Here is a 23,937-nt window from a genome sequence, read left to right as displayed (position 1 = left end):
TAATCAAGGAAATTCAGCATTGCTCGCAAGCACCCTAATTATTAAAAATTACAAGCTTCCTCTCATCACATGCTTATGACGGATATCAACGGAAGATGACGTAACACCTACTTATACTCAAGGCACTTGATCAGATTCTCAGAAGGGGTATTTCTTATAAATATTGAAAGCTAGTCCACCTTGGCTAGCCTTGGCTGAAGAGCGCGTAAGCATAGTATATCAGGGTCATGAGTTCTGGCCTGGGACATGTACAAGTGCCACAGCATGCCTGCCCCCACACCCCCTCCCTCTCTTTCTGGGATGTGAAGCATGAAGTCAACCGTATCGATTGCCACAGGCCGGACTAATTGAGGGACCTTGGTGTGGATGTGAGGGGTACAGCGGCATGGGCAAGGTCTGTGGCACGCCAATGTGCTGCTGAGGTACGGCTGGACAAGGTTGTGCTGCCAATCTTGCCACCGGCCGACTTGTCTGCAACCGAATCACGTTGATCAAACACCGGTAGTGTGCTGGAGGCCGGAGAAACAAGAGCGGAGGGAAGAGGTACTGTGGAGTGCAGCCTTGTTTGCTCCACAGTCGCTGCTACTGCTGCTGCTGCTGCTGTAGCCAGCGGCGGTGTTCTGTATGGATCTCGTCGAGAGTTGAGCTGACGCTGCAGTAGTGATGTGTGCTGCTCCAGGGTTTCAACCTGCTTCTTCAGAGAAGTGATGGTGTCTTCAAGATCCTATGCATCACACACACACATGCGCGCGCACACACACACACACACACACACACACACACACACACACACACACACACACACACACACACAATACACACACAATACACTTGTACTTGTACTTGCTCACTGCCAAAACTGGTCACGTGGGTCTCCCCGGGAGAGGGGAGAGAGACTCAAAAGGAATCTTGGAAAGATGACTCAATTGGCCATTGAACCACCCAACGGCCGACACCCCCTGAAATCCCCAAACTAGGGTGGACTTGAAATGATCCCACTTATGGGCTCACCACACCACACAATACACACACACACACACACACACGCCGTCATACACACATACATACATGTACATGAGGACGCACACCCACACACACACACACCCACACACGAACACACATACGCACACCCCACCCACACACCCACACACCGGAACAGTTACCTGTAAAATTGCTAAATACGCGGACAGCATACCTGCCAAGTATCCAGATTTTTTCGGGATTATCCCGCAATTTTGGATGAACTCCCACGATCCCGAAATTCCTGTCGATTATCATGAAATTCACTGTACAAGAAGCAAGCTTGATATTGTACTTGGAGCACTTCAAATGACTTGTCACAGGCCAGTAATTGTCCTTATTGATCCCGGACCGCCATAGCCTGCAGTACCAGTGGATCTACATATACATTGTACTAGTGCTCCTTCCATGAACAGTATCTGAAAACCCTCCGTTTTTGAGTCTTGAACATGCGTAAGTGTGATCCGATGATCACCATCAATCAGCTATTAGCGAAATGTTGGTGCCATCAAAAGTTGAAAAAGGATTTTTTGGTAAAAATATGACATATCCCGAAAAACCAAGGCTAATCCCGGGATTTTGCCATGGCGATCCAGAAAAAGCACTCTCAGTACTTGGCAGGTATGGGACAGTCATGAAAGAAAATATTGCCTCCACCACTTTTTCGACATAGCTGTCTTCGTTTTAAAAAGGGGAAGAACACCCTGAAATCAAATTTTCACCAGTTGTAGTCTTCGGAGTGCTGAGCCGAATGCTCTTGGTCCGAGGAAACTGAGACGCTCCCTTCCTCTTTTATTCCCAAACCGAACTCGCCACTTCCACTGAAACTGGGTGACTGCGCCCTACTAGATGGGGATTTGTATGCAAAATGTCGCTCACCCTTTCGTTCTTATAAAAGCACGCATGACCGCGATTGACCCATACCGTTGTAGTCTGTTGGACGCTAAGTCGTCTGGTTATGGTCTGAAAAGGCTGCCATGCAGCGTTCGGCCATTAATCCCAATCGAACACGGTTGAGTAAGCGGTCACATGCTAGTGTGTACACCAGTCACCTTTTTTTCTTTCTTTTTTTTGAGCCACGTAAACCTGTCATGTGTGAGCCATGAATTAGGGGAGTGGTGGCGTGGTCTGGGATGCTCTGCCGACCTTGGGTCTCGGCTTCATCACAACCTGGTCACTGTGCCTGCAGGAGACAACCCTCACACCAATGTTCAACTCAAAGGTTTAAAGGTTTAACTCGAGTGACAGGAACGCGACCAAACAGGCTGTAAGTTGTAGCCTGCAGGCACGGTGGCCAGGTGACCATGGCGACTGGTGTACGCATGAGCACGTGACCGCTTACTCAACCGTGTTTGATTGGGAACAAGGGCCGAACGCTGCATCGCAGCCTTTTCGGACCAAACCCAGTCGACTCAGCGTCCAAAAGACTACAACATATGGGCCAATTGCGGTTACCCGTGTTTTTATACCAAGTAAGAACCAGTATCGCATGAGCTGATTGTTTAGTAACTGGTGGTGTTAGTGGACAGTATAGCGTAACTTGTAGTTCCTTGGACCTTTCTCCTTTGCATAAATTAATCCTCGGCTCTCCATCCGAGTCCACTGATTAAGAACTAGTATGTGCTTGTTTCTCCGTCCTAGTTCTCATTCAAGATCGTAATGCAGTAATGCCATGGCCAGCAATCAAGGACATCTGAGAGTTGTAATTTTTGTACTCCTCCGAGGTGTGATTTTTGGCGTGCTGGGCCAAGCAAAAGGAAGCCATCTACAAAAAAACTGCAGAAAATGGTTGTTGTTTGATTCTTTGGTGTAATCTTTGTTTCTAGTCGAAGCTAGTTGCTGTTTGGAGCAGAAACGCTGAAATTGACTATTTTCTGCATGTACTCATACATGTACTCATGTACTCAGTCATGCAGTCTCACCCGTATTTTAGCTCTTTTTCTGGAATGGATGCTGCTCTGCGCCCCTTGGTGAACATTTCCTGCGCTCGTGGAGCAGCTGAAAAGGACCACTGATATGTCTGGTTCCTGGTTTGGAAGTGGAGAGTCGACTTTTGTGCCTTGAAAAAGGAGTAGAGAGCGATAAAGGTACGTCTGTGGCTTATTTTTGAGTGCTCCTCGTACATTTTTGATCGTGATAGAAATTCTCAGACCAAAGTCAGACCAAAGTCAGCGCGATGATGGCCGTACTGTTTTCTTGTGGATTTTTTAGTTGTTTCATCTCGTATCTATGTCAGTATCGTGATGGTGAAGTGGAGAGGGTGATTTTCTTCCTCTAGGCTTCGTTCGGCCGGCTTTGCTTCGTCCTCGTTGAAAAGTGATCCTGAAAAAAAGGTCGATTCGAAAAATTATGTTGATTTTGAATGTACGTGATGACATGCGATTGCTGGCTATGCGCTGGAAAGCTTAGCAGAACAGAAGATAGAGCGTGAGCAAAGAGCATGAGCATAATTCATGACCATGCCTTCATGCACAGAATTTCGACATACACATAAATGCACAAGGTCACTCTATGTTATGTTAATTCTACAGCTCTGGTGCATTTTTGTCCATTCTAATCTCGAGAGCCCATGCACATTCAATCACTCAACTGAGGCATACCTGACGCACAGAAGTGGGCAGCAAGCCTCTGACTTTGTCTTCAAACTGCTGAGTTAGCTTTGCAATCTGAAGACAGGGAGAGAGATAGATAGATAGATAGATAGAGAGAGAGAGAGAGAGAGAGAGAGAGAGAGAGAGAGAGAGAGAGAGAGAGAGAGCAGGGAAGTTGAATGCAGAGCACGCTGGTCAGAAGTACTTGTACATACATGAAGAACATTTTAGAGTGTCAGACCAGCGTTTTTTCATAGGCTTTCCTTTCACTTCACCTTGCACGCAATGGGAGAGTAGGCTTCCAAAGAGCTCCATAGTAACATGGGTGTGACTCATCAGGCACGAAGAGCTCCATTCTTTCTTTCTTCTTTCTTATACATGATTGTATGTCTACTACTTTTCTTTTGTTGATTTGGCCGTGGTTGCCTATCACCCCTCTGTCATTCGATATTGGCATTGCTTGCCACGAGATGATGATGCAATAATAATAGCAACATGGGTGTGACTCATTAGGCACGAAGAGCTCCATGGGAACATTGGTGTGACTCTTCAGGCACGAAGAGGTCCATGGGAACATTGGTGTGACTCTTCAGGCACGAAGAGGTCCATGGGAACATTGGTGTGACTCTTCAGGCACGAAGAGCTCCATAGCAACATGAGTGACAGGAGCATGCGCCGGTGCCCTTCAAGGGGGGGGGGGGCGGGGGCCTCCCCCGGGACAATTTTCAAAAAATGAAGCAAACTCCTGCATTTTGAGCGAAAAAAAGGGGGGTTCCGGGCACCCAGGAACCCATACGGGGCACGCGCCTGGGTGTGACTCATCAGGCACGAAGAGCACGTGTGCGCGCACACACACATACACACACACATTTTTTTACCTTCTCCTCCTCCTGGAGTGAGCGGTGTCGAATCTTCTTTTCCAGGTGATGGACCCTATTGCGCTGCAAGTCCACTTCCTGCTGCAAGGTCTAGGGAAATAGAAGAAGATGAAACGCAAGGATACACAAACACACACTCGTGCACACAGCACACAAACACACACTCGTGCACACAGCACACAAGCACACACTCGTGTACACAGCACACAAACACACACTCGTGCACACAGCACACAAACACACACTCGTGCACACAGCACACAAACATGCACATGCACATGTACACAAACACACAAGGGTACATGCACACATATGAACACAAACACACACACACACAACACACGTGTACATAAACAGTGTCAAACACTCACAGCACGCACCCCCCCCCCCCCCCCCCCCCCCACCACCACCACCACCACCACCACCACCACCACACACACGTCATGATGCATATACTGTGGATTCTGCCTTAGCAGATGCCTCTCAAAAGGACACCCCAGATTAAATACACCTTCGCGTTGTAAAAAAAAAAGAAGCGATGTACTAATCTGTAATCAGTACTTGGTATGTGTCCATGTACAGGATACTACACACAGGGTGTGTCTGGCCAGGTCCTCTGGGTATCCGGGTGTCTGCAATTGGGAAGCCGGACAGCATGGTTGTACCCAGTACATGGATTGATATAGTCGACGTGTAGCTACGCGGCCGTACCTGAAGTGCAGTATCGTGTTGCTGATGGAGGGCAGCGACCATTTCGCTGTGACGATTGTCCCGTGAGTCCTCTTCTCTCTCGTGCCTTGCACGCTCACTGCAGCAATACACGGACAGGAGCACTTGCTCTGTTACTACTGTAACCAACATATCAGTGAGCACCCCCCCCCCCCCCTTTCCCCCGCGGCGGATCTCTAGACACCTGCGCTGGAAGTGGATGTAGGGTATTGTGCGTGGTGTAGTGGATGAGTTCATGGGCTGCTCAACCGGAGAGAGCAACACCGGGGGATTTACACATGATTATAACACACACACACACACACACACACACACACACACACACACACACACACACACACACACACACACACACACACACACACACACACACACACACACACACATACCCCAGCAGTAATATTATGTTACCGGTATGCAGCTACGGTCACAAGGACCAGGGGCGGATCCAGGAGGGGTTCCAGGGGTACCGCGGAACCCCCTAAATTTCGTAAATGTACTACTGGCAACCATATGCGTGTTCATGTACATGTATCAGCTATTCAGTTTTGACTACTGGAACCCCCATGTACTGTAGAGATCGCTGGATCCGCTGCTGACGGGGACTACGGCCAATCTATGACGTACTATTGTGCAGGGCTGCCAAAAATGATACTTTATAAGTTTATTAGCGCAATAAATAGAGTAAGCTGCGCACTCAGTACAAACACCATTACTGGCATTAGCAACACTTGTTTTCATGTATATAACACTTGTTCCTTGAATGTTTTCGTGGCCATCTCTTCAGAAGGATTACTGGCAAATCAAAACAAATTCAAAACGCAATATAAATACGTTAATATAATGTATTTATAGCCCAACGTATGACCCTCCGGTATGACCCTCGGACTAACCTGTCGGGTAATAACAATGTCATAGTACATTGGTAACTATGTAACCGGTACCTGACACTTCATTACCTGCGACATGTACGTACACACAGTAGCAGTGCATGATAGACCTATGGTGGCCAGGAGCGGCGCATCATCAAAGTCACCGAATATGGCGGTTTCACGTCTACCACATGACCGTCTTACGGGATAGCCATGTTGGTTCTAACTTCACTCAACCGTTTGCATTTATGGGTCACATGATGTCAGCCATGTTGGTTCTAACTTCATTCAACCGTTTGCATTTATGGGTCACATTATGTCAGCCATGTTGGTTCTAACTTCACTCAACCGTTTGCATTTATGGGGCACATGGTGTCAGCCATGTTGGTTCTAACACACTCAACCGTTTGCATTTATGGGTCACATGATGTCAGCCATGTTGGTTCTAACACACTCAACCGTTTGCATTTATGGGTCACATGATGTCAGCCATGTTGGTTCTACCTTCTAAGTGACTTCTAACTCCACTCAACCCGTTGCATCTAAGGGTCACATGATGCGGGCCATGTTGGTTCCAACTCCACTCAACCCTTTGCATCAATAGGTCCTACGATGTGGGCCATGTTGGTTCCACTGTCCACATGCCATGATCACGATTCAACACAATTTCAGTCACATGATTCACATGAGAAGCCACAGTCTATTCACCGCACTGCTTACTTGTCAAGTTCCGACTTTGCTTGCCGCAGCTCCTTCTGAAGCTTCTGATTACTCTGTTGGCAAGGACATGATCGCACCAAAAAGTTCAGAATGGAGACAAATGCAAAGGAAAAGACCTTCTCCTTAGAATGGCACAAAGGTGCATTTAAGACAACACACAGCGTTCTCTTCCAGATGGAAATGCACACGATGGCCAATCAGGATTCAGGTCAAAGGAGGGTGGAAGGGAGGATGCAGCACCCTGCTACGCTTGTAGTGGGCACTCCCAGGAAGGAGGACCACTCTCCTGATAATCGGAGCCTTTCTCCTTTGGGGGCAGATGCATGACAATGAATTTCAGAGCATACCTCCCAGAACCATACAGATCTGTACTGATTTACCCAAGCCCGGTACCGTGTATCCAAGGTCAACACGACTTGAATAAGTAGACATGAGTAGGCATAGGGTGCCCGGACAATTGTACTTAGCATCGCTGCCATACTCTTCTGTGCAGTCTTACCACCGCCCCACCCCCACTCTCACTCTGCAACGGAATCACAGCCATTCCGTTCCCCGGGACGCAGGACACAAAGGACAAGACTAGTTTGTTTACATTGTTATATTGACATGACGGAAACCAGGGACTACGACATGACGGAAAAGAAGATTACATTCAAAGAGACGAACAAGAAGACTGACAAAAGGACTCTCGACTACAACATCGCGCATGCTCATATCACACATGCATGTGACTAGGCGAGACAGTTTGGGGAATGCTATCACACAGGAAAACAACACATCATTTTACAACAACCCCCACATCATAGTATCAATTAACATTCTACTCGATCATCATGCTAGAGTATAGAGTAGACACACACGCGTGCAGGACGCGACACACCAAAAGACAGGAGAGTGAGTTTGGAAGAATGGGAATGTCGGGCAGAGTAGCTGGCCTCATTTGAGTGCGCGTTAACAAATCGTGTGGTCGGCCTACCGAGGGCAGGAGCTGTATATGACCAAGTGGGTCGGCCTGCGCTGAGCAGGAGCGGTTTGTGACCCATGCGAGTTGGTGGGTCGGCCTGCGTTGAGCAGGAGCGGTTTATGACCCATGCGAGTTTAATAGTAGTGCGCGAGAGGCCAGTTATGGAGGAGTGCCCGCATCCGTGTGTTTCAAAATATGTGGAGTGTAGTGTAAGAGTAAGAAATGGGATGAGGAGGGTGGGTCAGAATTTGAAAGCTGACTGCAGGCAAGGAAACTGGAAAGACAGCAAGCTCTGTTGTGTGCACAGGAAATCTGCGCATGCGCAGAGCGTGGGCATGTGATGTCTATGATACACGGCAGTATGTAGAGAGAGCAAGATTGTACACACACGTAAGGAGGGTCATGCAACCCGTTATAAAGGCCAACAGCGAAGCAATGGTACGTGACTGCTAACAACGGTTAACTCCTACGTTAACCGAACATTTTTGTCCTGGTAAGAACTAGTGTTGAAACGATCTCACCGGGTACTCGTTAGCTCGCTCGCCAGAAACTCGGCTCGTTTGTGCGGCCAGCTCGTTTGCACTAACGAACACCGTACACCGTACTCCGTACACATGGCAGTACATGTTGACCGGGGAGTCGTAGAATATTTTACGACTCCCTGGTCGATCAAGAGTCCCGCGCAAAATGAAAATCACTCGCAGTTACAGTGACACCTGCACGACACTGAGTTGTTTCAGTTGTCGTTGCAGCTTTGGTGGACTCTACTGATGTCTTGCTCCGCATCTGCTGACCTGTCGAAGGATATGCTTCAGTCACCTCTCCATTCGAGTGAAAGTTACGCTGAGTCGTTTGGAAGTTTTCTCCCGCGATGCAGCGAAGAACAGGGCTACTTGCAATCGTTGCGAAAGGGTCTATTCTTACAAAGGCTGCTCAACGACAGCGCTGAAAAGACATCTCGACACCAAACAGCAGTTCGAAGTGAAGCAGCAGCAACCCCAAATGCCGGCGGTGATATCTGAACCAGCTGGAAAAAATCGAATTTAGAAAAAAAGTTCAAAAAATCATATTTGCCACATCAATGAAACTCGTTAGCTCGCTCGATAGCTTGCTCGTTAGTGGAACTGATCGCTTGTTTGTTATAGATACGCTCGTTTCAACACTAGTAAGAACCCTAGGTATGATTGATGAATCAGGCAGGGTACAATGCACTTGAATATCGATTTTACCTTGGAGATAGATGCAACCTTTCCCGTGTAGTCTGCTTCCAGAAGTTGTAGACGATTATTTGTCTATATCCACCGTACACACAGAAATGGTCAAGCAACAGTAGAGCACTTAGTGTGACGGTCACGGATACTCTGCTGTATGAAAAGTGGTATTTGTGTCTGTCTGGCTGCAGTTGGGCATTGCTGAAAACTGCTCCAATAGAGACCCAAGGATTGTAGCATGTGGGCATGCACACACGCGCGCATGAACATACTAGTATTTGCTTACATGCCCATGTGCACGCACAGTCAGGCATACACATACTGTGACACGTGCACAAACACAAGCGTCCGAGACGGCACTTTACCTTAGCAAGCAGTTCGTCAATCTCAGCACTATGCTCCTGCTGTAGCTTGGCACGGAGATGTGACACTTCAGAACGAAGGCGATTTGCCTGTGTGTGGGGTAAAGCAGGAAACATGCTGGCATCATCTAAAACTCGGGCCTACAATACAGGTACACTTATCCCAAATATGGTACCATCACAGGCCCAGTGGAAAATACACGCCAGTATAGATGTACACACTCGCACACACGCACACGGACACACACACACGGACACACACGCACACACCCACATACACACACACACACACACACACACACATACACCCACACCCACACACACACATTCTCTCTCTCTCTCTCTCTCTCTCTCTCTCTCTCTCTCTCTCTCTCTCTCTCTCTCTCTCTCTCTCTCTCTCTCTCTCTCTCTCTCTCTCTTTCTCACTTGATTTCCCTCCCTCCCTAGCTGCATTCCTATCGATGCCTGGTCGTAGGCTATGATTCCGAGACCTCCGGTCGGATGAGCCTCGCCAACCACATCGGCACATCGCCCCTACTCCCCTTTGTCTTGTTGTCCAGTGCCATTTAAGTTTTCCTCTTCCCCTGATTATTAGTAGGGCTGTGTTTGCTAGTAAAACAAAACAAAACAAAAAAACACACACACAGTACACAGTACGTAGTACTTACAGTATTCTCCATCTCTCTGTTACATCTCTCCTGCTCACCGGCATTGCGGTGCTTCAGCTCCAGTAACTGTGAATTGCACTGGGCTATTGTCTGTGTGATCTGCATACGGCAACAATCGACGTGAAGACAATAATTTAATCATACATATAAGAACTCAGATGGTGAGCCAAGGAATAAAATTGTAGCATGGAAAAATGTGGGCACAAGTTATGCGACCACCAGTTACTTTACAATCACAGCTCATGCGATAACATTGCACGACACTGCCCAACGGTACAGACGTTCTGCACCTAACTGTTATCGCATGAGCTGATTGTAAAGTAACGGGTGGTGTTAGTGGATAATATAGCGTAACCTGTAGCTCTTTGGCCCTCTTTTCTTCTTATAAATTAATCCTTGCCTCTCCACCTGAGTCTAAATTAAAGCAGATTATGAAATCATGACAGATGTAGAGTGGTGTTCACATCAGTTTGTCATGTGACTAAATTTGTGTAGAAAGTGATCATGCCATGTGGACAGTGGAACCACCGTGGCTGGCATCATGTGCCTTCTATTCGGTACTCTTTGCAGGGCCGTAGCAGGCGGTCCGGCAGGTCCGGCAGCTGCCGGACCAATATTCGACCAAAAAAAAAAAAAAAGCGGGACCTCACAGATGTGAGCAGCTCAGGATGTCCACCCGGTACCATTGATGAGGATGTGTGCAATAAGTAGCATAGAGGTAGTACATAGTAGTGCCGGTAGTAGACCTACATGTCATCACTTTCAAGAGTTTGACCCCGCTGAAGGTCATGTGGACAGTCGTGCCCGTGAATGTTCCTACTCTGTACTTCCTGAAATGTATTGATTCTTTTCTTCCTCCAATTCTTTCTAGATAGGGTTTGTATCAAAGATATTCCATTGCAATACCCTTTCTCCTCCTCCAAAGGTCCATTTTGGTTCTTTTATCACATGTGCATTTAGATACGGTTGCTATGCCTTCATAGGCTTCAACAAGTTCTGTTTGGACGGACACAACATGCTGATGCCCTTTTTCCTGACTCATGCCGAACGTCCTTCTTCCTTTTCTCGCCCTATGTCACTCTGCATGGTCACGATTACATGCATGTACATGTACATGTATGTACAATCATGTACATTAAATTTTGTACATGTACCGGCATATGTATGAGTGTGGGCTCGGGGGGGGGGGGGGGGGGGGGGGGGAGCATCGAAGTCGGATCTTGCCGGACCAACCAAAATGGGGCTGCTACGGGCCTGCTTTGTAGTTGTACTTCTGTACTGTTGAGCTATCCGAATTCAAATAAACATTAAAAAAAAAAAAATGTAACCTATAGATGCAGGGGTTGAGTGGAGGTGGAACCAACATAGCTGTCCGGTATGGTCATGTGACTGATGTCAGTGAAAGCACTCTATACAACTAAATCATGAATTTAGCCTTAGGGAAAGTCCCATCCATTTAAGTATGGCCATGCACGGCTGTAGCGTTCCTACCTCCGATCTAGCTTGCTGCAGTTGTTCTTCTAAATCTCGGATCACCTGAGCCAATGCAGACATACATGAACAGGGCATGTGTACAACACACATGCACACACACACACACACATAGACATACACAGATACACGCATGCACATAAACACACACATACACGTACACAAACGTACACACGCACACACATAAACATACATACACACAACCACACCACGCATGCACACATGCAAGGGCGCACGCGCACATACACATACATGTGCACACACACACACCATGTACATGTGTGCAAACACGCAATGGCACGTGCACAGACGTACACACACACACACACACACACACACGAAAACGCACCCACCCATTGGCACCGATAAATCACGAAGGCAATCTCAACTTTGAAACACCTAGACCATGTGATCTACATACTACATCACAGACATAAGCAAATTAGAGACTAGGACACTTGAACATATCGCATAACTGTTAATCAATGCTAAAGTGAATGTGGTCATATAGGGGGTTGTGTATGTATGTATGTATGTATGTATGGATGTATGTATGTATGTATGTGTGTGTGTGTGTGTGTGTGTGTGTGTGTGTGTGTGTGTGTGTGTGCGTGTGTGTGTGTGCGTGTGTGTGTGTGTGTGCGTGTGTGTGTGTGTGTGTGTATATGTGTGTTTGCTGGGAGATAACCAGAAAGGCTTCCACCACCATTTAACACTATGCCATGTAACCACCAGTCACTCACAGCAAAGTCGTTCTCACTCTGCAACTTCATCTTGGATTCACTCTCAGCAATGGCTGCTCGGAGTCGAGCCAGAGATGATTCCTGAGAGAGAGAGAGAGAGAGAGAGAGAGAGAGAGAGAGAGAGAGAGAGAGAGAGAGAGAGAGAGAGAGAGAGAGAGAGAGAGAGAGAGAGAGAGAGAGAGAGAGAGAGAGAGAGAGAGAGAGAGAGAGAGGGAGGGAGAGAGAGAGAGAGAGAGAGAGAGAGAGAGAGAGAGAGAGAGAGAAAGAGAGAAAGAGAGAGAGAGAGAGGGAACACATTCAGAAATGTGTAAATCAATAAGGGACACAGTAATGTTCCCTTTAGTACTCTTCCCCGTGCATGATCATCAGTCTGACTACGCTCTGATACACATTTCACAATATACCGTGTGGAACATCAGAGGTTGTGCACAATTTGGCACACCCTGCAAGCAGTCCGCCACCCTGTACGAAGTCACACCTGCCATAGGCCACCATAGTCCCTATAAGCATTCACCCACATGACCAGCAGGCAGAGGCACACGCACAACGGTCATGTAACCACAACGCAGAGTTCCTATGAGCAGCAGAACCACTGGAAGCAGGGTTTTTTATTGGTCTGATCATGCTATAGCCTTTCATACAGCGTGTATGATATGGCGATAAACACGACATCCTCAGTAGTGAACATGCGTTGGTGCCAGCAATTACCTGACCAACTGGACCGGTTCCGGCTGGCCTGAGCAGTCAGAGTCTCTATGAGCAGTCAGTCCCTATGAGCAGTCAGAATCCCTTCGAGCAGTCACATTCCCTATGAGCAATCACATTCCCTACGAGCAGTCAGAGTTTCCACAACCTATCAAAGTCCCTTAGAGCAATCAGAGTCCCTACAATCAGCCACTGTCCCTTCAACCAGTCCGAGTCCCCATGTGCAGTCCGAGTCCCTATGAGCAGTCAGAGTCCCTACAGACAGCCACAGTCGCAGTGAGCCGCCCAAGTCCCTACTAGCAGACAGGGTTCCAATAAGCGGTCAGTCCCAATGAGTAGTCAGAGTCCGTACCGTCAGTCACTACCTACAAGCGGGCAGTCCCTATGAGTGGTATGAGTACCGATGATCAGTCAGAGTCCCCATTAATACTCAGAGCTACAATTTCGTAGTCAGAGTCCCATGAGCAGTCAGAGTACCATGAATAGTCAGAGCCCCGTGAGCAACCCGAGCCCCTATGAGAAGTCAGAATTTCTATAAGCAGTCAGAATTCCTATGAGCAGTCAGAGCCCCTAAAAGCAGTCAGAGTCCCTATGAACAGTCCAAGTCCCCGTGAGCAACCCTCGCCCCTATGAAGAGTCAAAGTCCCCGTGAGCAACCCTCGCGCCTATGAGCAGTCAGAGTCCCTAAAAGCTGTCAGAGTCCCTATGAACAGTCAAAGTCCCCGTGAGCAACCCTTGCCCCTATGAAGAGTCAGAGCAGTCACATGCCTACTACTTCCTCCGCGTCATCGAAATTGTCGCAGTTTGACTTTTGATGTAAAATGCGGTATTTACTCACCAGCACTCGTACCAGAGGCAAGGGATCGGACATAGGCGATAGTCATCAGTATAGGGTGACGGCAAAGTTCTATTTTCTGTTATTGGAAGCTGGAATTTTTGAACTAGACGCAATTTCTTCGCTGATGTCGCTGCGCTGGTAATTTCGACTCGCTGAGATCAGTCAGGTGTTGCAGCCTGCACATTTCTCGTGCTTATGGCCATTCACTCAAGCCCCATCACTGCTTTACCTTAGCTGGGGTGAGAATGACTTCGTGGAACAAGTGGCAGCGCTTGGAGAAACATCGAGGGGTCGGCAAACTAAATGCCTGCAACAGCGATAAAATTTGTCGCTCTGGCTGAGACACTCAGTACTACTACTAGTACATGATTGTACCTGCAAGAGCCGTGTAGACTCTACACGTAGTGCTAGTGATGCACGCGCAGGTGCCGTACCATGGTATACCAGTGCTGAAAAAGAGGGCGCGCTGGACGTGATACTACACTTACCTGCATGAGCTGTGGGCATGCCACGGCTAAAAAAAGGTTCAGTATTTTCAAGATCGAGGTGATTCCGAGGTGATTCCGCCGACGGTAATCAACCGACCTCGCAACGATCGTGTATTCTTACTAGGCTTCGTTGGTGGTGAAGTAGAAATCATCCAGAGCTAGCAGACGACAAGCATAGCAGTTCTTGTTCTGTGGAGAAAGTCAAAGCGTTTGAGACGAGGCGCGACCAACTTTCAACCTTCCTTGAAATATTTGGGAACGATATTTTTGCGTCCATTGACATCAGCGACGACGAGGACTTCATCTCTGCATGAAAACTCTCAGTCCAATTGTCCTAGAACGTTACTCTAGTCTTCAGACTATCATACTCTGTAATAAGTTTCGAATGGCTTAGTTTATGGAGTTGTCAGTAACAAGTGACAAGTCACTAGTCAAACTGCGACAATTTCGATGACGCGGAGGAAGTACATGTAATAGTGTGGAATACATATACTGTACTGGAACATTGTAATGCACCAGATGATCCCAAGCCCCTTTTGTCATATCCGTGATGCATCTGTCCAGTTCACTAAGGCTGACTGACTAATGTCATTTGTACGGGCAACACACAGTCTTAGCAGTTTGGCTCACATGTCCAAGTGGACCTTACCCTCTCACGATCACGTTCCTCTAGCTGAGTGGAGAACTGCTGCTGATGGTCTTCGATAAGACTTGCCTTCTCCCGCTCAAAACCTGCCTGGAGTTTCATGATCTGCAGGACGAGAAACTATACAAAGTCATCTATCATACCAAAGGCTTGCCAATGTACTTCACTATCTTCTCTTGCTCTAGATATTCGTATTTTTCGGTACTTGGTGCTTGGTGCTTAGTGCGCGCATGGAGATTGTTTCATTGCACAGAGAGAAAAGAAAGGTGAGCAGTGTGCTGCAGCCGGGCCTGCAGTGAAGGGGACCGCAGTGAAACAAACCCTGTGACGACTTGCCCACAAGTAGCTCCAGCATTGGGTGACAAGGCGTTTGCAACCTACCTCTGCCTCGTGCTGTTGCTTCTGCAGCTCATTCTGTCGGCGGAACTCCTTTGCTTGTTGCTGCCTAGCTGATTTCGATTGCTCTAGGTCATTCTTGATTGTTGCCATCTAGCAACAAGAAACATACACATACAGTACACGTGTACAGCATTGTTTTTTGCAATTCTCCTACCCAGTATCCGTACACACGGCCATGAGTCTTCAATATGCAAGTATGTACCTATCGGCATTACTCTCCATAACCCTGCGGCTTAGTTGAGCAGTCTGTATGGTTGGTGTCTAGGTTACTGACCTTGCGCAGAATTCACTGTGTTTCTCGCAGTTAGAGCACTCTGATTTGGATGCTTTGAGCCGGTATAAAACTGGCTTTTTTTATTCACTGGACCTAGTAATTGCGATCGGTTCGGCCAGTGACTCCGAACTCCACTGAGAAGACCCAGCGGTTGAAGTAGCTCCCCTTTGGTTCTGTCTTCCCATTCCGTTCTCTGCTGGACTGTGTATTTCAGTATAAAAATAAATAAAAAGCTAGGTATCCAGAGACCAAGTACCTATGTGTACATGTATACCAAAAACCGTGAGCCAAGGGGCTCGTGGGATTGCTCAGCCGCAATCACATAGCCAAAGCCGGCAAGACGGAACGGCTGTCTGCGGAGATCTGACACAAATCAGTCCGTGACCATGTCTTACCTGTTTAGTGATTTTTTCATTGGCCTTGGCCGTCGTCGACTCCATGCTCTGCTTGAATGTGTCCAGTGAGCGCTGAGCATCCTCTTGAGTAGCAGTGCACTCTGCTTGTAAGTCACGGACCTTCTCTTCCTTGTCACTGCCGCATTTGAAAATGGGAAACACTGCCTACATTGACTACAGCAAATGTCCAAATGCACTAGACCAATACACATGCGAATGCGAATCAACCAGGTAAGCCGCAGTGGCCTTTGTGCTGGACTACTTCCTCCGGAAACAATAACGTCGTGACTTTGATAGACCTGTCTGTTCTGGCGAATTGAGTTCTGCGGAAGCGGGCCATACAAGCTCCGACATCTACTCAAGCGTTGCCAAGTTTTTGTACAATAATGTACGTGTTGCAGGGAAGTATATCCACTAACTTTGCTGAGCTGGTTCTGTTCCTATGAACCCAATTTCTTTATCACAGTGACAACTTAGGATGTGGATAAAGAAAGTCACCAAGTTTGTTTTGTTTCTGGAGGAAGTAGTACTAGCCAGTGGTAGCAATTTTGCGATCAGAGATGAGTAGCTCGAGCCGTGAACTCACTCACACACACACACACACACACACACACACACACACACACACACACACACACACACACACACACACACACATAACCAAATCATTCAGGCTGCTTGTTTTCGGATTGAGAATGTAGGCTGGATGACGTAGCTACCGTGGTGATCTGTCCCATGTCCAGTACCAACATACATGTACTCCATTTCTAACAGGTTCCTAGGCGGCCAAGCAGCATTGGGGGCATATGATTCAACACAATCATTAGCGATTTAGCTGAACTGAGAGAGAGAGAGAGAGATCTCCTTCTGTGTCTATGACAAGACCTAGCTTAGTAAGACCAAATACCAACTCAGGTTTCCATAGTGTAGCGGTTATCACGTTCGCCTAACACGCAAAAGGTCCCCGGTTCGATCCCGGGTGGAAACAGAGCTCCATTTTTTTTGCCAAATCCCGAAATCAGATAAGCTAGCATCAGAAAACCATGCAAGACTTACACCTCAAATGCAAACAATCTTTTATTGTTTCCTTTCTCATCGCAGCTCAACACAATGTTGATGCAAGCCGTGACCAAAGCATGTACAGTGGTGCCTTTATAACCCGCCACCATTTGTGCTTCGGCAATTCTGCTGGATTAAGGAACGTGCTGGATTGAAAACATCTGATTTACTGCTGCAATGTGCATGAAGAGGACATTTTGGTTACTGAAAATTGTGCTGGAATATAGAGGGTGACGGTTTATAAAGTGCTGGATTAAAAAGAGACCATAGAATGTACTCACGTGATGATGGACTGAGCCGTTTGAAGTTGTGTGCGAGTGTCCGATAGTCGCTGTTCCAGCTCTGACTTCAGACTGTGTAGCTGCAGGTCATACGGTCGTCGGGAAGGAGAGTGACAGAGTGAGTGAGTGGTGGTGGTGGTGGTGGTGTGTGTGTGTGTGGGGGGGGGGGGGGGGGGGGTGATCAGTTAGCCGCTCCGCAAGACAGGACACACCGTAGGTCTGCTGTGTTCTGAGAGCATTGCCTACGGTCACCAGTGATCAACTTTTAGTAGTGACTGTGCCGGCAAAACTCGGAATCGCATGCCACTCATGGAGCCAACATACTCAACCACAGAAGAGCTCAAAGCATCACACAAACTCGAACAAGAAAGAAGATAATGAACCAGCGCATGTGCTGTGTGTGTGTATCATTGTGAGAGAAAAAAACTATGCACTAAATCATACGAAATCAGGCAACTTAACGCAACATCAGGCGGGTGCAGACCATGGCAATCATTCTCACCTCAAGTTCATGCTTGGATTGAAGACGTTCTTGGCTGGTCTTTGATTCGTTTGTCAATTCCTAACATCAAAACCGCAGTAGAGGGAAACAGGGAAGAGAGAGAGAGAGGGGGGGGGGGGGGCATCAAAGAATATTGCCGCAGGCATTGCGATGTCCTGTTCTCTTCATCAGTATATTGGCCACCATGCTCGCTCTGCACATCACCAGGAATTGCTCTCCTTCTTTTCGCTTTTCTTCAAGGAGCGCTGAACCTATTTCAGGCATCCCTGCCAGTCAATGCCAAGCTTTCCTATCCCTGCCAATCAGTGCCAGGCTTTCCTATCCCTGCTAGTCAGTGCCAGGCTGTCCCACCCCTGACTCTGAATGCCAGGCTCTCCCATTTGTTGCCCTTGCATCAGTGCATTTTCCCTTGTAACATGGGAAAGGCCCTGCTGGGATTCTCCGTTGATTGCTTGCTAACACCATGTAAATGAACATCATGTAACAAAACTGCTTTCCAGACCCGAGAGATCCCGATTGCAATTTGGGAGGTCAAAGCCTGGAAGGAGCGGTGGGAGAGCACTGATTGCGGCTGAATGGGCACTTGTGATGCCTATCAAAAACTTTCGTAAGCAACCCAATCAGCAAAGTTGCTACAATTATGTGTTGTGCCTCCTTACCTGTACTTGTAAAGAATGTTGATGCTGGGCAGTGCCAAGTAAATCCTTTGTCAACGCCAGGTCTTGCTGCAACCTGTGAATGTGTTCCTGCAGCTAAATGAATGACAGGTTCATAGCAGAACACCGACGTCAATATCAGCACATGCCGACCTCGACAACCTCAGGCTCACACCAAGCCCAAGTCTATACCTCTTCGTCAATATTTGTAAATCAAACTGAATACTTCACGGCTAGGGCACCAGTTCACTTTACTGTAGAAGCACCAGTGCTGCTCAGTGTGTGTGTGTGTGTGTGTGTGTGTGTGTGTGTGTGTGTGTGTGTGTGTGTGTGTGTGCGTGTGCGTGTGCGTGTGTGTGTGTGTGTGTGTGTGTGTGTGTGTGTGTGTGTGTGTGTGTGTGTGTGTGTGTGTGACCAGTTTTGGCAGTGAGCAAGTACAAGTACAAGTACAAGTGTGTGTGTGCTTGTGTGTGTGCGTGGGGGGGGGGGGGGGGGTGTAACAGAAATTGGGAAGGAGCATGCAACAGTTCATCACAGCATTCCAGGGTTATTCCCAAAACAGTTCCTGATTTGCGTACAGGCTCATCTGATTAGTTTACTTGCATCCAGGGATGTGCAGCATTGATATTACGGCGTGGCCGGGAAAACACTGCCATTCCTAGTCACTCTTATCGGGACACAAGGCACATCAACACCTGCTTTTCCGCGGCTATCATCAGGGGAAGAACACATCACCACAGCATTATGATCTACAGTCAGTACCTGCTCCTGAGCTTGGCCAGCTTCATGCCGGGTATTCAGTAGGTTCTCATCCATCTGTTGGCGGAGCTCTTCAAGCACAGCCTGCTGCGACTCCTTGGTGGAGAACTGCTGCTGCTCCAAAGTCCGGCACCTGCCAGTTAACTCATCACACTGCGCCTGCTTTGACTGCAGCTGGGTCGAGAGTGCGGTCTGAAAGGCACCAACGAGGAGGACAGAAGTAAGAATAATGATAGCGAGACAGAATCAGGGGCCGCAGAGTGGCGACAGACCGTAGCAGGAGTCTGAGAAGCATCTGGGAAATGTGTACATGTAGTAGGGGAGGCAAATACGGACAGTGTGTATGGCTAATTACCTAGTCATGCACCCCCCCCCCCCTCCCCCAACTCGCCTAACCAGCTACATATCTAGAGTAACACAGTTGTCTAAAGTCCCTAGGCTGCTTACAGTGCTCAATGTCCACTGGACAGAGCAAGTAATACAAATATTACACAGCAATGAATCAAACAAGTCTCATTCCGCTGTTACTCCGAGTTTCGTGTCAGAACACTTCATCAGACAGCATATGCTGTATGATGAAGTGTTCTGACACGAAACTCGGAGTAACAGCGGAATGAGACTTGTTTGATTCATTGCTGTGTAATATTTGCATCTAGAGTAACACATATGGGAAAGAGAAAGCAAGTTGCCAAAATTTACTCCTTTACAGTAAGACAATCATATCCAGTCGTGTGAACAACAAGCTAGTTCTGCTTCAAGGAAACGGAATACACTTCAGTGCAGCCAGAAACACTCACAGTACAAGATCCATGCAAGTAGAGCTTTTCAGCGGCGCTCTCAACAGAGTGCCACCAACAATAGCCAGCAGAGTGCATATCCTACTAGCACATACCCTTTCTTGTAGCAGCTTAACGTAGCGCACATTGGCCTGCTCGGACTCGTCGGAAAGCTGGGCAACTTTGCCTTCCAGTGACGATATGGTCGCGGTCTGGAATGAACGGAAGTGTGCCGGGTGGCATAGGAGTGTACGGCTTTTCAAACGTAAGGTTGCAAACTTGATTCTAAGATTACGAGAAGACCCCCCCCCCCCCCCCCCCCCGAGATATCATCCTGGTGTTTAGTATTAGTTGTGAATAGGGTGGCACGTACGACGGGAAGAGGAGACGAGCATGACCCTCAATATGCCAAACTGACCAACACCAGGGCCTCCAACACTGCCTGCCTTGATAACAATGGACAATGAGCCAACACTGCCTGCCTTGATAACAATGGACAATGAGCTACCACTACCTTTTATGGGATGATCAATTTAAGCATAAACGTGATACTAGACAGAGGTGAATCTATCGGAATGTAGACAAGTAACAAAGAGGTGATGGGAGCAGTGAATAAGAACAGCAGCACTCACCATAGCCATCGCCTGCTCCTTGTGCTCTTCCTCCACCTTTCTGAGCCGTTGCTCCGTTTCCTCCAGCAACTGCTGCATGCCGCTGGTTTGGTGCTGCTGCAGCGCTAGCTTGTCAGACTCACAACTAGCAATGACATCATTCATCTGCATAATCACAACAGCAATGACATCATTTATCTGCATAATCACAACAGCAATGACATCATTCATCTGCATGATCACAACAGCAATGACATCATTCATCTGCATGCCATTAATCACAACGAGCTGTGATATCATTGAGCTGCACAATAAGCAAAGCAATGACGTCATCGAGCCGCGCAATTACGACAGCAATGACATCATCCATCTGCATGATCATTGATCACAGCTAGCAATGACATCAACGAGCTTCTCGATACTAACTGTGCTCGATCATAACAGCAATGACGTCATCGAGCTGCACAATCACACCAGCAATGATATCATTCATCTGCATGAATACATCTGCAGAGACTGTAACAGCTATCCTATAGAGTATACCGGTAGATATGACTTGTACTGTAATACATGCATGTTGACTCTAGATACAGCTATCCTAACAGTGAAACCATGGATGTAACATACTATGGGATATAAATTACTATTCTTGAGGACCTTGCCGCTTTATGCTATATCAGTCATTTGACCTTGGATACTAGTAGACAGTACATTGGCTGGAAATCACAGATTTCTAGGGTAGTTGGAGGTGACGTTTCATTGTGCATGTAGGCTGTGTGAAGTTCCATTGCAGGAATTCAGGTTAGGACCACAGCTATAGCTCTTAGCTGTCTGTTAGCACATTCATTATTCACCCTGGTATTAGTATTGGCTCACTATCCATGTGTCTATTATTGATTCTAACCTTCTGCTGCCATTTCTCTTCCACGGACTTCACGCGACTGCGACTCTTGGCACGCAGTCGATCCATTGACGTGCTTGCTTCTTGTTTGACGGCCGCCAGCTCCTGCTCGAGTTGACGTACTGCAAGGTACAACACCACAACACGCATGGGTTATGTGACATACATCACGTGCACTGAATCAGCTACAGGAAAAATCCTGCTACAGGGGAAATCTCTGTTACAGGGGACTCAAATCTAGCTACGGGAGAAGTCCAACTACAGGAGAAATTCAGCTACAGGGGAAATCCAGGTACAGGGGAAATCCAACTATAGGGTAAATCGATCTACAGCGGAAAATCTAAGTATAGGGAAAATCCAGTTACAGGAGAAATCCTGCTATGGGAGAAATTATACCTACAGGGGAAATTACAGCTACAGGAGAAATCCAGCTACATGGCAATTTGAACTACAGGGGAAATCCAACTACAGGGGGTCCATGCAAGTGAAAAGAAAACACAACAGCAGTGGTTTGCCATGGCACAGGATCGACAAGTCTGACGGCAGAAGGTCCACGGCTCTCCATTGAACGGCTCTCTCCACCGGCTTTTCCACCCACTAAGCCCTTTAGCTGCACTTGCAGACGGTCGTTCTGCAGAAGTGGAGACATCAAACGTCATCGGAATTCCTGCCCGGCTGAATAAGCCTATCATCGCCTATGGCAATAGGGCGTCACAAGGTGTGTAGGTGTAGGCAGAAAGTGCAAACAAGTTGGCTAACCATGGAAGTTCTCAAGCCAACGAGTCCTTCAATAACCCAGTAGTCAGTAAGTAGACCAGGACGACGAGCTACGCATCATCTGGCTCCTTCGGCTTCCCGGCTGGTGCAGCAGTCGCACAGCAGAATATCGGCTACACGTATGTCTCAAACGTGTGCACAGAGGCAGCGCTTTACCCGGGTACGCAAACTGAAACGTTGGGCCAAACGGTGAATCGGAAACGAAAAAGGGAGTCTCCAAGGAAGTCCTCTAAGCCAGTGAAGAGGTGGAGGCTTGAGCTTAGTCAACTCCGATCTAGCAAGCAGTTGGCAGTTGAGGCACTTGAGCTATTCAAGGTACATGTACTCTGGAGGGGAGAACAGCAAATCACTAGCATCTGTCTATAAGGTCTATACTGGTACGAGGTCTGGTATTGCGGCAGTGTATTCTCATGTATCCAGTGTGTGAAAAAGACCAGAGGGAGTTGCTCAAAGGAATAGTTTGCTTGTGTATTCTTTGACTGCAGGTGTGAGAAGGCACCCAGAATGGGTTGTGAATGCGCTCTCTGCCCATCTGATGACCATATGTCGCCACAACCGCTGGACCTGGTTTATACAAGCCACTGGAGGCGTCCAAGGACAATAACATGTGGTGTTCTTTGACCTGGAAACTACAGGATTCAGTGACAGTGCCGAGATTGTTCAGCTTGCTGCCTAGTCTGGCAGCAAAACCTTCAACCACTACGTTCACGGTACCTGAAGACCCAATCCATCCTAAAGCCTCAGAGAAGATCAGCCCGATTGTCACCGTGTTCAATAGCCAGATGAGACTACAGCACCTTAGATGCAAGGAGCCGTTACCTGCTGCTGGCCCCCCACTAGGTTCAAGACATCCAGTGGTTGCAGGGGCTCCGCGGTCAAACTGCTGCTTGGACACACTCTACTCAAGTTTGATTGCCAATTACTGTTCAAGCAAGTGGAGAGATTAGGTATGGCACAAGACTCCTTTCTGCAGTTGCTGGCTTCATCCATACCCTGCCTTCCATCAAGGATGCGCTTCCAGGTTGTGTCGTGTACACCCAGGATAATCTGTTTAGCCAGCTTGTTGGCACCCAGGGGTATGATGCACACAATACGCTTGACGTTGTTATTGCCGTGTCTGAACTCTGTGACAAACGCCTAGATTCTGACAAGGCACGTAGTACACTGTGCCATATCTCAACCGTCCTGTGATGTGCACGCATGCCACCTCCGGTGCAAGATATTAGCTGAAGAGATGAAAGGCAGCGTCCCCTGCCAAGGCACTGTCTAATACCATGGCAATGAAAATCGCAAGCATTGGGCTGAGTCTTGGGGATCTCAAGGTCCCATACCAGAGAAACGGTGAAGCTGGTCTTCGAACGCTGCTTGCAGAGCCCGATATGACTGGTCGACCAAGGGTGACCAAGCCCGCACCAACGCTCATGAAGTAGTGGTGACTAGAGAGCACAACGATGACTCACGCAACGCAGTGAGTGGTACCGCGCTGGGTGACCATTTTGCAGCCAAGCATTCATCAGAGACATTACCATTGGGAGCAACAGCCTTCTCGGGTATCCAAGTTCTTGGTTCTGAGCGTGACCGCCCCAGGAGGAGGATCCGAGAGGCCATCAACATCAGGGAG

At 47.9% G+C, this 23,937-nt stretch overlaps 1 protein-coding gene and 1 non-coding gene across 2 annotated transcripts in view; one reads left to right on the top strand and one right to left on the bottom strand.

Annotated features, from left to right (window-relative positions):
• The window catches only part of LOC135817459 (centrosomal protein of 112 kDa-like), a 37,321-nt gene continuing 13,384 nt past the window's right edge, over positions 1-23,937 (bottom strand). The window contains exons 12-31 of the mRNA XM_065330651.1: positions 21,543-21,661; positions 20,660-20,803; positions 20,144-20,239; positions 19,255-19,443; positions 18,496-18,588; positions 17,837-17,896; positions 17,335-17,414; positions 15,995-16,130; positions 15,308-15,415; positions 14,930-15,031; positions 12,250-12,330; positions 11,507-11,551; positions 10,016-10,114; positions 9,351-9,437; positions 9,004-9,066; positions 6,811-6,863; positions 5,201-5,297; positions 4,490-4,579; positions 3,621-3,686; positions 1-724 (exon numbers count right to left, since the gene is read on the bottom strand). Coding sequence (XP_065186723.1) covers positions 344-724; positions 3,621-3,686; positions 4,490-4,579; positions 5,201-5,297; positions 6,811-6,863; positions 9,004-9,066; positions 9,351-9,437; positions 10,016-10,114; positions 11,507-11,551; positions 12,250-12,330; positions 14,930-15,031; positions 15,308-15,415; positions 15,995-16,130; positions 17,335-17,414; positions 17,837-17,896; positions 18,496-18,588; positions 19,255-19,443; positions 20,144-20,239; positions 20,660-20,803; positions 21,543-21,661 — 2,189 coding nt within the window. The 3' untranslated portion in view covers positions 1-343. The remainder of the gene's footprint in view (positions 725-3,620; positions 3,687-4,489; positions 4,580-5,200; positions 5,298-6,810; positions 6,864-9,003; positions 9,067-9,350; positions 9,438-10,015; positions 10,115-11,506; positions 11,552-12,249; positions 12,331-14,929; positions 15,032-15,307; positions 15,416-15,994; positions 16,131-17,334; positions 17,415-17,836; positions 17,897-18,495; positions 18,589-19,254; positions 19,444-20,143; positions 20,240-20,659; positions 20,804-21,542; positions 21,662-23,937) is intronic.
• Positions 16,910-16,982, top strand: Trnav-aac (transfer RNA valine (anticodon AAC)). The gene has a single exon. It is a non-coding gene; the product is annotated as a tRNA-Val (tRNA).

Source organism: Sycon ciliatum, chromosome 5, assembly GCF_964019385.1.
Source record: "Sycon ciliatum chromosome 5, ocSycCili1.1, whole genome shotgun sequence".
Lineage (NCBI taxonomy): Eukaryota > Metazoa > Porifera > Calcarea > Leucosolenida > Sycettidae > Sycon > Sycon ciliatum.
The sequence above is the reverse complement of the archived record's forward strand: the minus strand, read 5'-3'. Positions and strand labels throughout refer to the sequence as shown.